We start from the raw sequence: 16,327 nt of genomic DNA, 5'->3' as shown, positions 1-16,327 counted from the left end.
ATGACACGTTCATGACAGTGTCATGTCATAGTTATGATTGTCATGTCACGATTATGTCGATACCTTCAAGTAAAGTGTTACCAATTATTGTTAGTTGCAGCTCTAAATCTTCAAAAGAGTATTGTTCTTAACATTTTGTACATACAATAACAAACTGTAAAAACACTTGAACGAAGCAACTGCAAAGTGTAAGTTAATTTGCTTTGTCATGGAACAATTGAGTAATGATGAAAGGTAAAACTCCCCTTTGTCTTCTGTTTCAGCTGGCTGGACTGTGTTGGGTAACATAATCTTTCTGTCACGGCGCATTCCTGAATACTGTTAACTATAGTCCCCTTCGCTGTTCTGTGACTCCCTGCAGCAGAATGGCCAAGAGAAAGAAAATCAAACAGGCTAAAAGTAAGACCATCACCTTGAAAGAGGCTCAGAACTGTGTGGAGTTGACTCTGGATGGTGTACGTCGTCTGAACCTCAGTTTCAAGGAAGTCGCCACAGTGCCGAAGTGCATCCAGAAGCTGTGTGAAATGGATGAACTGGACCTGAGCAGGAACCTGATTGCAAAGGTCCCGGACTTTATTGGCAATTTCATCAGAATCCGTGTTTTGGATCTGCATAGCAATTATGTGGGTATGACACAATATTTTGGAACACATGCTTCAAAAGGCATCTTTGGTTTAATTGACTCTGTTAACTGACTGATATTTGATAGAAAACAGCTGTTTCATGTATAGTATGGCTCCGAAGAAGCTTTGGCGGGTCTAAGAAAACATCTTAGATATCTTGGTGTCGATACAGATTTATAATCAACACATACCTAAATTATAGAAGAGGACGGTTGTCAAACACTCTCACTATTTTCAACATACTGTAATATGACTTTTTTTTGTCTCTTTTTGACAAAACATGCTGACTTTTTTTCAACATACTAATTTGTATAACATGCCATACTATGACTAGTAACAATATACTATGACTTTTTTCGACATACCATACTATGACTTTTTTTTGACATACTATGACTTTTAAAGATTATATTTTTGGGCATTTTTAGACCTTTATTGACAGGAAAGCTGGAATGACATGCAGCAAAGGGCCACAGGTCAGAGTCGAATCCTGGCCTGCTGCATCAAGGAGTAAACCTCTATATGTGGGCGCCTGCTCTACCAACTGAGCTATCCGGGTGCCCGTATGGTACTATGACTTTTCATGATGTTTTTCGACATACCAAAACTTTTTTATGACTTTTTCAACATGGTTTTCAAATGTCGAAAAAATTCATAAAACGTCATAGTATAGTATGTTGAAAAAATACAAAAAAGTCACAGAATAGTATGTCGAAAAAAGTTATAGTATAGTATGTCGAAAACATTACAAAAAAGTCACACAATAGTATGTCGAAAAAAGTTATAGTATAGTATATTGAAAAAATTACAAAAAAGTCACACAATAGTATGACGAAAAAAGTCATAATATAGTATGTCGAAAAAATTCATAGTATATATTATATAGTATATAAATGTATATATATATATATATATATATAGTATGACTTTTTATGATTTTTCGACATACTATACTATGACTTTTTAAGACTTTTTCCGACATACTATTCTATGACTTTTTCATGAGTTTTTTCGACATACTACACTATGACTTTTTTCGACATACTATACTATGATGTTTTTATGACTTTTTTTGACACACAAAAGTGTTACTTGTTGTTTAGCTCAGTGTGCTGGAAAACTGGTTGTGGTGTTTAAGGTTGGGAGTTTGATTCCCATCATGAGGTTACGATTTTTTTTAGGACAGAGGAAAGTCACACTATACCGACTTTTTTCGAACAGTGACCATAAACTTTTATGAGTTTTTTCGAAATACTATACTAAGACTTTTTTCGACATACTATACTATGACTTTTTTCAACATACTATACTATGACTTTTTATTATTTTTTGGACATGCCATACTATGACTCTTGTCGACATACTATATTGTGACTTTTTCATGACTTTTTCCGATATACTATACTATGACTTTTTCATGACTTTCTTTATCGAATTTTTTCGACATACTATACTATGACGTTTTTATGATTTTTTTCGACATACAAAAGTGGCACTTGTTGTTTAGCTCAGTCTGATGGAAAACTGGTTGTGGTGTTTAAGGTTTGGAGTTTGATTCTCATCATGAGGTTTGGATTTTTTTAGTAAGATTACCTGAGGAAAGTCACACTATACTGACTTTTTTCGAACAGTGACGATAAACTTTTGTGACTTTTTTCGACATACTATACTATGACATTTTTATGACTTTTTTCGACATACTATACTATGACTTTTTACGATTTTTTGGACGTGCGTATACTATGACTTTTTCCGACATACTACACTATGACTTTTTTTGACATACTATACTATGACTTTTTCATGACTTTTTCCGACATACTATACTATGACTTTTTATGATTTTTTGGACATGCTATACTATGACTTTTTCCGACATACTATTCTATGACTTTTTTTGACATACTATACTATGACTTTTTCATGACTTTTTCCGACATACTACACTATGACTTTTTTCGACATACTATACTATACCGTTTTTATGACTTTTTTTGACACACAAAAGTGTTACTTGTTGTTTAGCTCAGTGAGCTGTGAAACTGGTTGTGGTGTTTAAGGTTGGGAGTTTGATTCCCCTCATGAGGTTACAATTTCTTTTTAGGAAAGATTACCTGAGGAAAGTCACTGACTTTTTTCGAACAGTGACCATAAACTTTTATGAGTTTTTTCTAAATGATGACTGATATACTACACTATGACTTTTTTCGACATACTATACTATGACCTTTTTCGACACACTATACTATGACTTTTTCATGACTTTTTTAGACATACTATACTATGACTTTTTTCGACATACTATACTATGACTTTTTTCGACATACTATACAATGACTTTTTCATGACTTTTTTCAACATACTCTACTACGACGTTTTCATGACTTTTTCCGATATACTACACTATGACCTTTTTCGACATACAATACTATGACCTTTTTCGACACACTATACTATGACTTTTTTCGACAGACTATACAATGACTTTTTCATGACTTTTTCCGACATACTATACTATGACTTTTTTCGACATACTATACTATGACTTTTTTTGACATACTTCACAATGACTTTTTTCTACATACTATACTATGACCTTTTTCAACATACTATACTATAACTTGTTTTGACATACTATACTATGACTATACTACGTTTTTATGACTTTTATCGATATACTATTCTATAATTTTTTTAGACATACTATACTATGACTTTTTATGATTTTTTCGACATGCTATACTATGACCTTTTTCGACACGCTATACTATGACTTTTTGTGACCTACTTCACAATGACTTTTTTCTACATACTATACCATGACTTGTTTCGACATACTATACTAGCACTTTTTTGACTTTTTTTGACATACTATTACTTTTTATTATTATTTGGACATGCTATACTATGACTTTTTTCGACATACTATACTATGACTATACTACGTTTTTATGACTTTTATCGATATACTATTCTATAATTTTTTTCGACATGCTATACTATGACTTTTTTCAATATACTATACTATGACTTTTTTCATGACATTTTCTGACATACTATACTATGACCTTTTTCGACACACTATACTATGACTTTTTATTATTTGTTGGACATGCTATACTATGACCTTTTTCGACACACTATACTATGACCTTTTTTGACGTACTATACTATGACCTTTTTCGACACACTATACTATGACTTTTTATTATTTGTTGGAATTGCTATACTATGACTTTATTCGACATACTATACTATGACCTTTTTTGACATACTATACTATGACCTTTTTCGACACACTATACTATGACTTTTTTCATGACATTTTCTGACGTACTATACTATGACCTTTTTCGACACACTATACTATGACTTTTTCATGACTTCATTCGACATGCTATACTATGACATTTTCCAACATACTATACTATGACCTTTTTCGACACACTATACTATGACTTTTTCATGACGTTATTCAACATGCTATACTATGACATTTTCCGACATACTATACTATGACCTTTTTCGACACACAATACTATGACTTTTTATAATTTTTTGACATACTATACTATGACTTTTTTCTACATACTATACCATGACTTTTTATGATTTTTTCGACATGCTATACTATGACTTTTTTCGACATACTATACTATGACTATACTACGTCTTTATGACTTTTATCGACATACTATTCTATAATTTTTTTCGACGTACTATACTATGACTTTTTGGACTTTTTTTGACATACGATACTATGACTTTTTTCGACATACTATACTATGACTTTTTGGACTTTTTTTGACATACGATACTATGACTTTTTTCGACATACTATACTATGACTTTTTTATTATTTTTTTGGACATACTATTCTATGACTTTTTTCGACATACTATTCTATGACTTTTTTTGACATACGAAACTATGACTTTTTTCGACATACTATACATATAACTTTTTTTGACATACGATACTATGACTTTTTTCGACATACTATACTATGACTTTTTATTATTTTTTGGACATACTACACTGTCCTTTTTCGACACACTATACTATGACTTTTTCATGACTTTATTGGTCATACTATACTATAACATTTTTCAACAAATTATACTATGTTTTTATGACTTTTTTTGACATACTATACTATGACTTTTTTATGATTTTTCGACATACTATACTATGACCTTTTTTGACATACTATATTATGACTTTTTTTGACATACGATACTATGACTTTTTTCGACATACTATACTATGACTTTTTGGACTTTTTTTGACATATGATACTATGACTTTTTTCGACATACTATACTATAATTTTTTTCGACATACTATACATATGACTTTTTTGACTTTTTTTGACATACGATACTATGACTTTTTTCGACATACTATAGTATGACTTTTTATTATTTTTTGGACATACTACACTGTCCTTTTTCGACACACTATACTATGACTTTTTCATGACTTTATTGGTCATACTATACTGTAACATTTTTCAACAAATTATACTATGTTTTTATGACTTTTTTTGACATACTATACTATAACCTTTTTTGACATACGATACCATGACTTTTTTCGACATACTATACTATGACTTTTTATTATTTTTTGCACTATACTATGACTTTTTTGACATACTATACTATGACTATACTACGTTTTCATGATTTTTTTTGACATACGATACTATGACTTTTTTCGACATACTATACTATGACTTTTTATTATTTTTTGGACATGCTATTCTATGACTTTTTTCGACATACTATTCTATAACTTTTTTCGACATACTATACTATGACTTTTCATGAAAGTCATAGTATACATATGACTTTTTTGGACTTTTTTTGACATACGATACTATGACTTTTTTCGACATACTATAGTATGACTTTTTATTATTTTTTGGACATACTACACTGTACTTTTTCGACACACTATACTATGACTTTTTCATGACTTTATTGGACATACTGAACTATAGCTTTTTTCAACATACTATACTATGACGTTTTTATGACTTTTTTTTGACATACTATACTATGACTTTTTTATGATTTTTCGACATACTATACTATGACTTTTCTATGACTTTTTCCGACATACTACACTATGACTTTTTTCGACATACTATACTATGACTTATTATTATTTTTTGGACATGCTATTCTATGACTTTTTTTTCGACATACTATTCTATAACTTTTTTTTCGACATACTATACTATGACTTTTTTATGAAAGTCATAGTATACATATGACTTTTTTATGACTTTTTTTGACATACTGATACTATGACTTTTTTTCGACATACTATAGTATGACTTTTTTATTATTTTTTTGGACATACTACACTGTCCTTTTTTCGACACACTATACTATGACTTTTTTCATGACTTTATTGGTCATACTATACTATAACATTTTTCAACAAATTATACTATGTTTTTATGACTTTTTTTGACATACTATACTATAACGTTTTTCGACATACTATACTATGACCTTTTTCGACATACAATACTATGACTTTTTATTATTTTTTGGACATGCTATACTATGACTTTTTTCGACATACTATACTATGACTATACTACGTTTTTATGACTTTTATCGACATGCAATTCTATAATTTTTTTCGACATACTATACTATGACTTTCTATGATTTTTTCGACATGCTATACTATGACCTTTTTCGCCAAACTGTACTATGACTTTTTCATGAAAGTCATAGTATACATATTACTTTTTGACTTTTTTGACATACTATACTATGACTTTTTTTCGACATACTATACTATGACTTTTTTATTATTTTTTTGGACATACTATACTATGACTTTTTTCGACATACTATGCTATGACTTTTTTCGACATACTATGACTTTTTTTGACATACTATACTATGACTTTTTTCGACATACTATACTATGACTCTTTTTTAAAATACAATACTATGACTTTTTTCGACATACTATACTATGACTTTTTATTATTTTTTGGACTTTTTTATGACTTTTTTCGACATACTATACTATGACTATACTACGTTTTTATGACTTTTATCGACATACTATTCTATAATTTTTTTTCTACATACTATACTATGACCTTTTTCGAGATAATATACTAAGACTTGTTTCAACATACTATACTATGACTTTTTTCAACATACTACGACGTTTTTATGACTTTTTTTGACATACTATACTATAACTTTTTATTATTTTTGGACATGCTATACTATGACCTTTTTCGAGATAATATACTAAGACTTGTTTCGACATACTATACTATGACTTTTTTCGACATACTTCACAATGACTTTTTTCTACATACTATACTATGACTTTTTTCGACATACTATACAATGACTTATTTTCGACAAGCTATAAAATGACTTTTTCCGATATAATATACTATGACTTTTTCATGACTTTTTCCGACATACTACACTATGACTTTTTTCGACATACTATACTATGACTTTTTCATGACTTTTTTCGACATACTATACTATGACCTTTTTTCGACATACTATACTATGACTTTTTTCGACATACTATACTATGACTTTTTTCAAAATACTATACTTGACTTTTTCATGACATTTTCCGACATACTATACTATGACTTGTTTCGACATACTGTACTATGACTTTTTGGACTTTTTTTGAAATACAATACTATGACTTTTTTCGACATACTATACTATGACTTTTTATTATTTTTTGGACATGCTATATATTATGACTTTTTTCGACATACTATACTATGACTATACTACGTCTTTATGACTTTTATCGACATACTATTCTATAATTTTTTTCGACATACTATACTATTACTTTTTTTGAAAGTCAATGTATAAATATGACTTTTTGGACTTTTTTTGACATACGATTCTATAATTTTTTTCGACATACTATACCATGACTTTTACATGACTTTATTTGACATGCTATTCTATGACCTTTTTCAATATACTATACTATGACTTTTTCATGACATTTTCCGACATACTATACTATGACCTTTTTTCAACATACTATACTGTGACTTGTTTCGACATACTATACTATGACTTTTTTTGACTTTTTTTGACATACTAACTATTACCATTTATTATTTTTTGGACATGCTATACAATGACTTTTTTCGACATACTATACTACGACGTTTTTATGACTTTTTTTGACATTCTATACTACGACTTTTTTCGACATACTATACTACGACGTTTTTATGACTTTTTTTGACATACTATACTATGACTTTTTTCGACATACTACAGCTATGACTTTTTTATGATTTTTTCGACATGCTATACTATGACTTTTTTCAGTATACTATACTATGACTTTTTCATGATTTCTTTCGACATACTATACTATGACTTTTTTTGACATACTGTACTGTGACTTTTTTATCACTTTTTTCGACATACTATACTGTGACTTTTTTATCACTTTTTTCGACATACTATACTGTGCCATTGTTAAGATTCTTTTTGACATACAGAAGTGTTTCTTGTTCTTTAGCTCAGTCAGTTGGAAAAGTGGTTGTGGTGTCAAAGGTTGGGAGTTTGATTCCATCATGAGGTTACAATTCAGTCAGATTACCTGAGGAAAGTCACTTTTGACCATAAACTTTTATGCATTTTTTCGACATACTATACTATGACGTTTTAATGACTTTTTCCGATATACTATACTGTGACTTTTTTTATGACTTTTTTCGACATACTACACTATGACTTTTTTCGACATACTATACTATGACCTTTTTTTCGACACACTATACTATGACTTTTTTCGACATACTATACTATGACTTTTTTAGACATTTCACAATGACTTTTTTCTACATACTATACTATGACCTTTTTCAACATACTTCACAATGACTTTTTTCTACATACTCTACTATGACCTTTTTCGACATACCATACTATGACTTTTTTTGACATACTCTACTATGACCTTTTACGACATACTATACTATGACTTTTTCATGATTTCTTTCGACATACTATACTATGACTTTTTTTGACATACTGTACTGTGACTTTTTTATCACTTTTTTCGACATACTATACTGTGCCATTGTTAAGATTCTTTTTCGACACAGTATACTATGACTTTTTTCGACATACTATACTATGACTTTTTTCGACATACTATACTATGACTTTTTTAGATATTTCACAATTACTTTTTTCTACATACTATACTATGCCCTTTTTCAAGATACTATACTATGACTTGTTTCAACATACTATACTATGACCTTTTTCGACATACTTCACAATGACTTTTTTCTACATACTATACTATGACCTTTTTCGACATACTATACTATGACTTGTTTCGACAAGCTATACTATGACCTTTTTCGACACAGTATACTATGACTTTTTCATGACTTTTTTCGACATATTATACTATGACTTTTTTCGACATAATATACTATGACTTTTTTGTGATTTTTTTGACATACTATACTATTACTTTTTTCAACATACTTTACCATGACTTGTTTCATTACTTTTTTCCTGCATACTATAATATGACTTTTTCTGACATACTGTACTATACCTTTTATGACAATATTATGACATAATATGCTATGACCTTTTTTTTTTTTTTTTTTAAAGTGACTTTGACTATGACTTTTTTTGACAAACTATACTGCGACATTTTTATAACCTTTTATACCTTATTCTGTTAGAGGACTGATTGGGGAGTCTGAGGATGGGAGATTAATTCCTATGAAGAGCTAATTATCTTTAAGTCAGATGTCCAAAGGAAAGGCATTGTAATTGTTAGGTATCTCTGTGTATTACAGAATGTGTTACTGTTTTTTCTACCAGCTGGAGGAGCTTCCCGTGACAATTGGACGTCTCCAGACCCTGCTGGTTTTGAACCTGTGTAACAACCGTCTGACGAGCCTCCCCAGCGAGATCGGCCTGCTAAAGAACCTCCAGACGCTCAACCTGGGTATCAACCAGCTGGAAAGTCTTCCGTCCTCCATCTCTGCATTAAAAGAGCTCCGCCACATCGGCCTATCTGACAACCGATTCACCCGGTTCCCTGGCTGCCTCCGGAAGCTGAGCAACCTGGAGAGGGTCAACCTGGACAGGAACCCAATCGCCACTGAGGAGGTACCCGGCAACGAGTCCCTGATGATGGCAGAGAGGCTTTATCTGGTCCAGGAGAGTGACCTGTGTGAGGACTGCCTGAATAAGTGCCAAACTGAGAGGAAGAAGGTGGCAGATGTAGAAAACAGGAAGGAGACATTACTGGGTTTACCCAACTTGGTGACCCAGGAAGACAGGGAGATGTAGAGATGGGTTTCACTTAAAAAAACACACAGAAAATGTCTTTTCATTATTTATTACTCTTTTTATTTGACCAAACTGTAAATTCAAGCATACTGTAATGTACCCTTGATAGTAAAGTGGTTTAAGTTGCACTACAGCACCATCTGCTGTTTTGAAACGTACAGTAAGGAGCCTGATTAATCACCCACTAGATGTACATGATTCACTAATATAGTTACAGACTAACTTTTGGGCCAAAAACCCATCTCAATCTTCTGAAGTTCTTCAAAATAAAGTGTCACATTGTTTAAATACATTAGGTTAATCTCCAATGGGCCTCTTTAATGACAAAAACCTAATCTGGTTTCACATTTATGTTTTTCTCATTTATGGTAGGACACAGTTTAAAAATACAATTCTCAAGCAGCATAAATCAAATTTCAAGCAACTATCACAGTTTTGCAATTGTGACCTATTGGCTAAAAGTAAGAAAACCACCTTGAATGTGGCTCAGAACTGTGTGGAGTTGACACTTGATAGTCACAATTACACAACTGTAATAAAAACCTGTATGTATACATTTGGCAGATTTAATTGGCTTGAAAAACAACAAAGGAAAATATAAAAATAATGTACAGTACTGCATGTGTTGACGATCTATTTGGCCTAGAGGGCAGCAAAGACTACCAGAAGCCACAAATACCAACACTTCATTCAACCAGCACGTTTCTGTCACTGACTGTGAATGTTTCCACTTTGTAAATGTGTGATCTTTAATTCCAGTAAAATAGTCTGTCAATACATTACTGTAGGCATCATCATGGATGCTTCTGTTTATTTGAAAGCTCTCGAAAAGGAGCAGCGCTGATTTTTCTGCACATTATATGCATCTTCAATGTTACTGTCACTGTGAAATGAAGTATATTAACTTCATAGCAATGTGATGCAACGTTTAAAGAGTGTCATTTATTCATAGGATCCTAAACGAGAAATGCCTTGTAATATCACTGTTGTCCTTTAAATGAACACAAATCCACTTTTCGGTTATTTTCATGTTTAAATTTAAATGAATTGCACAACTATAAGCTTTTGAAACCCTTGAATTCATACACCCTTGACACATGAGGATATGAGGTTCTGTTCATTATTTCATTCATTTGTAGTTTTTGTCTGTCTCCTAAAAAGTTTGTTCCCATACAATTAAACTGCATTCACAATTATGTTTTTTGAGGGAAACATATGTTGTCGCGCATTACATTTGTTTTTGACGTATCACAAATACGTTTCTAATCAAAGACCATGTAAGAAGTAGTTTGGGGCGGATGGATGGGTCAAACAAACACGGGACCTTTACCCAGGTGACCACTGTTCGTGCCCCATGTGAAACCGTCAACGTTGACTTATTTTAACATGACGTAGGCTACTTAACTAACATACATACATAACTTAAGTTTCATAACAAACGTACTTACAACCCAAACCATGATCTTTTCCTATTTCACAAAATTGACCACAAGTTTAAAACTGCATTGTTTCACAATGTGTGCCTATCGATGGATTGCGCACCTGTAATCCGGGAAAAAATACTTTTACCTTGAACTGTAATTGATAATACAGTTTAGTTGTACGGGAACACAATGTTTAAGGAGACAGGGTTGCAAGAGGATGAAAGCCATTGCATCTGCCTTCTGTTTATTCCTCTTGATCTTATTACCACATTAAGATCAATACTCTTTCTAATCCCATCGTCAGTGTCCTCACTACGTCCACACAAAGTCAATACAATCTGAAAACAGTGAATAACCTCAGAGGCTCGTGTCATCCAGTTTTTACCATATCGCTGAGTGGAAATGTGCTGAGTGGACTGGATTAAGATCTCAGCAGATTGAGTCATTAAAAGGAAAGCATCCCGGTATTGACTCAGCCATATACTGTAGTGAGACTGAGCAATGTTACAGTAAAACATGAGGGAAAGACATCAGAAGCCTACTAGTATATAGTAAAATATATATAATCCCTTATAATGGATTGACAACCATTTAAAACTGGGAAAAAAATGCTGCTCAATCAAAGCTATTGGGTATGGATTAAAACCAACAGTCCAAAGACATCTGGCTAAGAGCAGGGCCGTGAAATGGATAATGGTAACAAAAATGGTTTCAACTGATATATTCATCATTCCTCAACAAACAGAAATAAAAGCAATGATTGTATTTGAGTCTTCTATTTATTTTTAGGGTAGTTTTCTATGGTTGATGATCGCTTGGTTTACTAGTGTGCAGCTATAGCTGGAGGTCTGTTACAGCTGAACAGTCTAATGCTCGTTGGGCAACTCGCCTTCAGTGCTAGTGAAAATCATTTCACACACATGCACACATTAATATAGATGTGCTGTCTTTTTGTTTCTCCCTGCTTTTTTCCTAAGTCATTTCATCAGTCTTTCCATCCCCTCGCTCTCTCTCTCTGTACGTCAATCACCTAATCACACACAGGCAGGCAGAATGAATGAAACAGAATTGCTGCGGAGGCAAAGTAATGTGGCCACAAATAGAATGTAATTAATTTGGATTGCATGGCCCTGGCACCTTTATTGGCTGAAATAGAGGGCACTTGGACTTTGTTTAATTATAAGAATGAGATCATTTAAAGTAAAAAAAAAAGGCAAATTAATTTAAAGGGGACATATTATGCATATTTTCAGGTTTATACTTGTATTTTGCGTCTCTACTAGAGCATGTTTACATGCTTTAATGTTGAAAAAACACTCTATTTTTATCATACTATCTGTCTGAATATACTTGTAGTCACCCTCTGTCTGAAATGCTCCGTTTTAGCGCCTGTCTCTTTAAGACCTGTCTCGAAAAAAGTCAAGTCTGCTCTGATTGGTCAGCATTTCCGGGCCTTCCTCTTCTGCACTCTCTGAGTCTCTGCACCGTCATTGCAGCCGGGGAATGACTGTACTGCACTGTAGCGACACTTTTTACGTATATATAGTATAGTTGTGACATTACAACTGCACTGAAGTCCTGACGGCTCATTTAAAGACACAGTTTCTGAATGTGTCCATTTCTCTGTGGATTGAGCATTTTGATACTTTCACAGTATTTATATATCACCTTGACCTTCTCTATATTTAAAAAAAGACATAGGATGGTTAATTTCTACAGTGTAGGACCTTAATTTAATTTAGACATTTTTTTTATTAGGAATAACCCCTTGAGATGTAGCATCTCATTTTCGAGGGGGTCCTTAAAAGCAAAAATATACAGTACATTCACAATTAGACAAGACAGTTAACAAAACATACATACATCACAAACATACATACATACATACTAACAGACAAAAGACAAAGCTCTCCATCACACCAAAACCACCTATATCCTCCCCATTCCAACCATTAGACAATAAACAGTTAAGGTCATTCATATGGACAGTTGAGAAAAATAAATAAAATAAAATAAAATAAAAATATCAAGCATGATGAAAACAGTTGCAGCTTGTATAGCTGTGTTCTGATAAACAACATCAGCATAATCAATTATAGGTTACACTGTAAAAAAAAAGAAATTGTAAAAAAAACGCTAAAAAGTCTGGCAGCAAAGTTGCCAAACACTTACCGTCAAATGACTTTAAAAAACCTTACATTATTTTTGGAAAATTCTTTTTTTAAATACAGAAATTTCCTGTAAATATTTTCTGTATTTTTACTGTCTACAAACAGTAAAACAATTCTAGAATGTTAAACAAATTATAAATCTTTATCAAAACTAAGAAATATTGCAGAAATACCTTAAAATTACATAATTTAAATGAAAACTGTGGTTTTCATACAGTTTTCTTTGGTAAATTCACAAGATTATTCAATCCATCCACAAGAACTCCCTGTTAAAGTACAGATTTTTGGATGTAAAACACACAAAAATCATGTAAAATGACTTTAAAATACCCTCCTTTAGGCGTTATTTTATGATTATCCAATCTATTTACGGTAAATTCCTGTTTAATACCGTTTTTTTACTGTACAAAAAAGAGAAGATAATGGGATAATACCTTCCAGAAACATTGTAATAATAGTCAGTACTTTATATAAACAATATTTGAGAGTATTTACAAGCAACTCTCCAATATATCTACATACTTTTACCATTAATGTTGTTGGTTTACTTTATATAAACATTATTTTTTTAGTTATAAAAAGCAAATATCCAATATATACACATAGTTTTACCATTATTGTATGGGTGTTCACTTTATATGAACATTATTTGACAGTAATAACAAGCAACTATCCAATATATCTACAGACTGTACCTCATTATTGTATGCGGTTTTACTTTATATAAACTGTTCTTATAGTAATTATAAGCAACTATCCAATATATATACATACTTTTACTATTAATATATGATGTTACTTTATATAAACATTATTTTATAGTAATTTAAAAGCAACTCTCCAATATATCTACATACCTTTACTATTAATATATGGGTTACTTTATATAAACATTGTTTTATATAAACAGATGTAAAAGCAACTATCTGGTATATCCACAGACTTTTCCTCATTGAAGTAGGGGGTTTACTTTATATAAACATTTATTTGACAGTAATAACAAGCAACACCAATATATCTACAGACCTTTTTTATAAGTGCATGGGATTTACTTCATAAACATTATTTGACAGTAATTACTATTAATATCCAATATATGTTCACAACTTCCTCATTAGTAAATGGGGTTTTGAATGTACAAAAACCTATGTAAAAGTGCATTTGCATCAACTACTTTTACACGCAATAAATATATACATTTTTCTGCTGACATTTTATAGCATTGTCCAATCCATTCACTGCAGATCCCTATTTGAGATGTATGATATTTTAAGATGTATCATAACCAGAAAGTATCATAAAATGACCATTTACTGCTTGTTTTACAAAGAAATGCAGTAAACAGTGTAAACAGTGCTATCCTTAAAGTTCACATATGAATAAACTTATGGGGCAAAAACGGTACATTGCAGTATAGCAGAAGGGGAACTATGGGCAATTTGGGAATTCATACATGTGTGTTCAAAATGTCAGTGAACATGAAAAACTCCAAAATCTAAAAACTCAAATTTGTGATGTCATCTGATATAATGTCTGAGCTTTTCCAAAAACACTGACACTGAGAACACCCAGGGGGATGTTAGGAGGTAACGGGTAGGTAGGAAATGAAACGCTAACATAGAATAAACCTCATTTGGGTTTTTTATATTGTCATACCTGCAAACTCAGAAGGACTGAAAAAGGTGACACATTTTACACCCCCCGGAGAAGAAAATAAAGGGAAAACTAAATTTTCCCGGTGCTAAAATGATACTTTTAAAACGGTGCCGATATATAAATATCGTTTTTTTAGCTGTAGCTTAAAATGCTGACAAGTAAACGGTGTAAAAGTGTGTCTGTATTTCACTGGAGAGGAACGTATGACAGATGTTGCGTTCACTTGAAATTTGCCTCGCCAGCCTCGTGCTGCATTCAAAGTATATATATATATATATATATATATATATATATATATATATATAAATATATATATATATATATATATATATATATATATATATATATATATATATATGTAGGTAGGCTAGGCTAACGTTACCTGCTGCCAAGTGTAGTGTTAACTAGCTAACGGTAGGCTAACGTTACCTGCTGTCAAGTGTAGTGTTTACTAGCTAACGGTAGGCTAACGTTACCTGCTGCCAAGTGTAGTGTTTACTAGCTAATGGTAGGCTAACGTTACCTGCTGCCAAGTGTAGTGTTAACTAGCTAACGGTAGGCTAACGTTACCTGCTGTCAAGTGTAGTGTTTACTAGCTAACGGTAGGCTAACGTTACCTGCTGTCAAGTGCAGTGTTTACTTCCGTGACATGCGGCAATGTTTAGGTTGCCTCTAACGTCCGTTTTCCGAGCATCAGAGAGAAGCGCAAGCATTTCAGTGGCAACGAAATCCGCGTTGCAATTCAGTCCAGTAGATAACGGTCGTTAAGGGACCGGTGCCGTATTAGCACCGGGTCACGTGGATGACATTTTCCCATTCAAAACGGCGATTTTCGCCAAAAAGCGATTAGTTTGCAGGTATGATTCTACAAAATTAGTTTCACGTTCATCGTCTATGAAGCAGCTTAGTAACCTGATGACATCATAGTTTGAGTCTTACATTTCTGGTTTGTGGCTTTGCGGGAGAGTAGCTCTTAATCAAAAATATCAGAGGTGAGATTAAAGGCCGTTGCACACCAGGGATGTTTTTTCCATGCGATTATTTCGCATGTCAAAATATTTTTTAGAACTGTTGTTTTTGTCACA

At 32.2% G+C, this 16,327-nt stretch overlaps 1 protein-coding gene across 1 annotated transcript; it reads left to right on the top strand.

Annotated features, from left to right (window-relative positions):
* The first annotated feature begins 287 nt into the window (after window positions 1–287).
* On the top strand, window positions 288–10,280 carry lrrc18b (leucine rich repeat containing 18b). The gene is made up of 2 exons (XM_078279758.1): window positions 288–623; window positions 9,518–10,280. The coding sequence occupies exons 1-2, from the start codon at window positions 366–368 to the stop codon at window positions 9,989–9,991; spliced, it is 732 nt and encodes a 243-aa protein (XP_078135884.1). The 5' UTR covers window positions 288–365; the 3' UTR covers window positions 9,992–10,280.
* Window positions 10,281–16,327: the final 6,047 nt, after the last annotated feature.

The sequence above is a fragment of the Sander vitreus genome, chromosome 21 (genome assembly GCF_031162955.1).
Source record: "Sander vitreus isolate 19-12246 chromosome 21, sanVit1, whole genome shotgun sequence".
NCBI classification, from domain to species: domain Eukaryota; kingdom Metazoa; phylum Chordata; class Actinopteri; order Perciformes; family Percidae; genus Sander; species Sander vitreus.
This window is presented reverse-complemented; position numbering and strand designations above follow the sequence as displayed.

Bases quoted from the DNA above. Each gene is read 5' to 3' on its own strand.
- lrrc18b (XM_078279758.1), top strand. From the start codon at position 366: ATGGCCAAGAGAAAGAAAATCAAACAGGCTAAAAGTAAGACCATCACC. The intron at 624-9,517 runs GTGGGTATGACA...TTTTTCTACCAG, and splicing joins TGGATCTGCATAGCAATTAT to CTGGAGGAGCTTCCCGTGAC.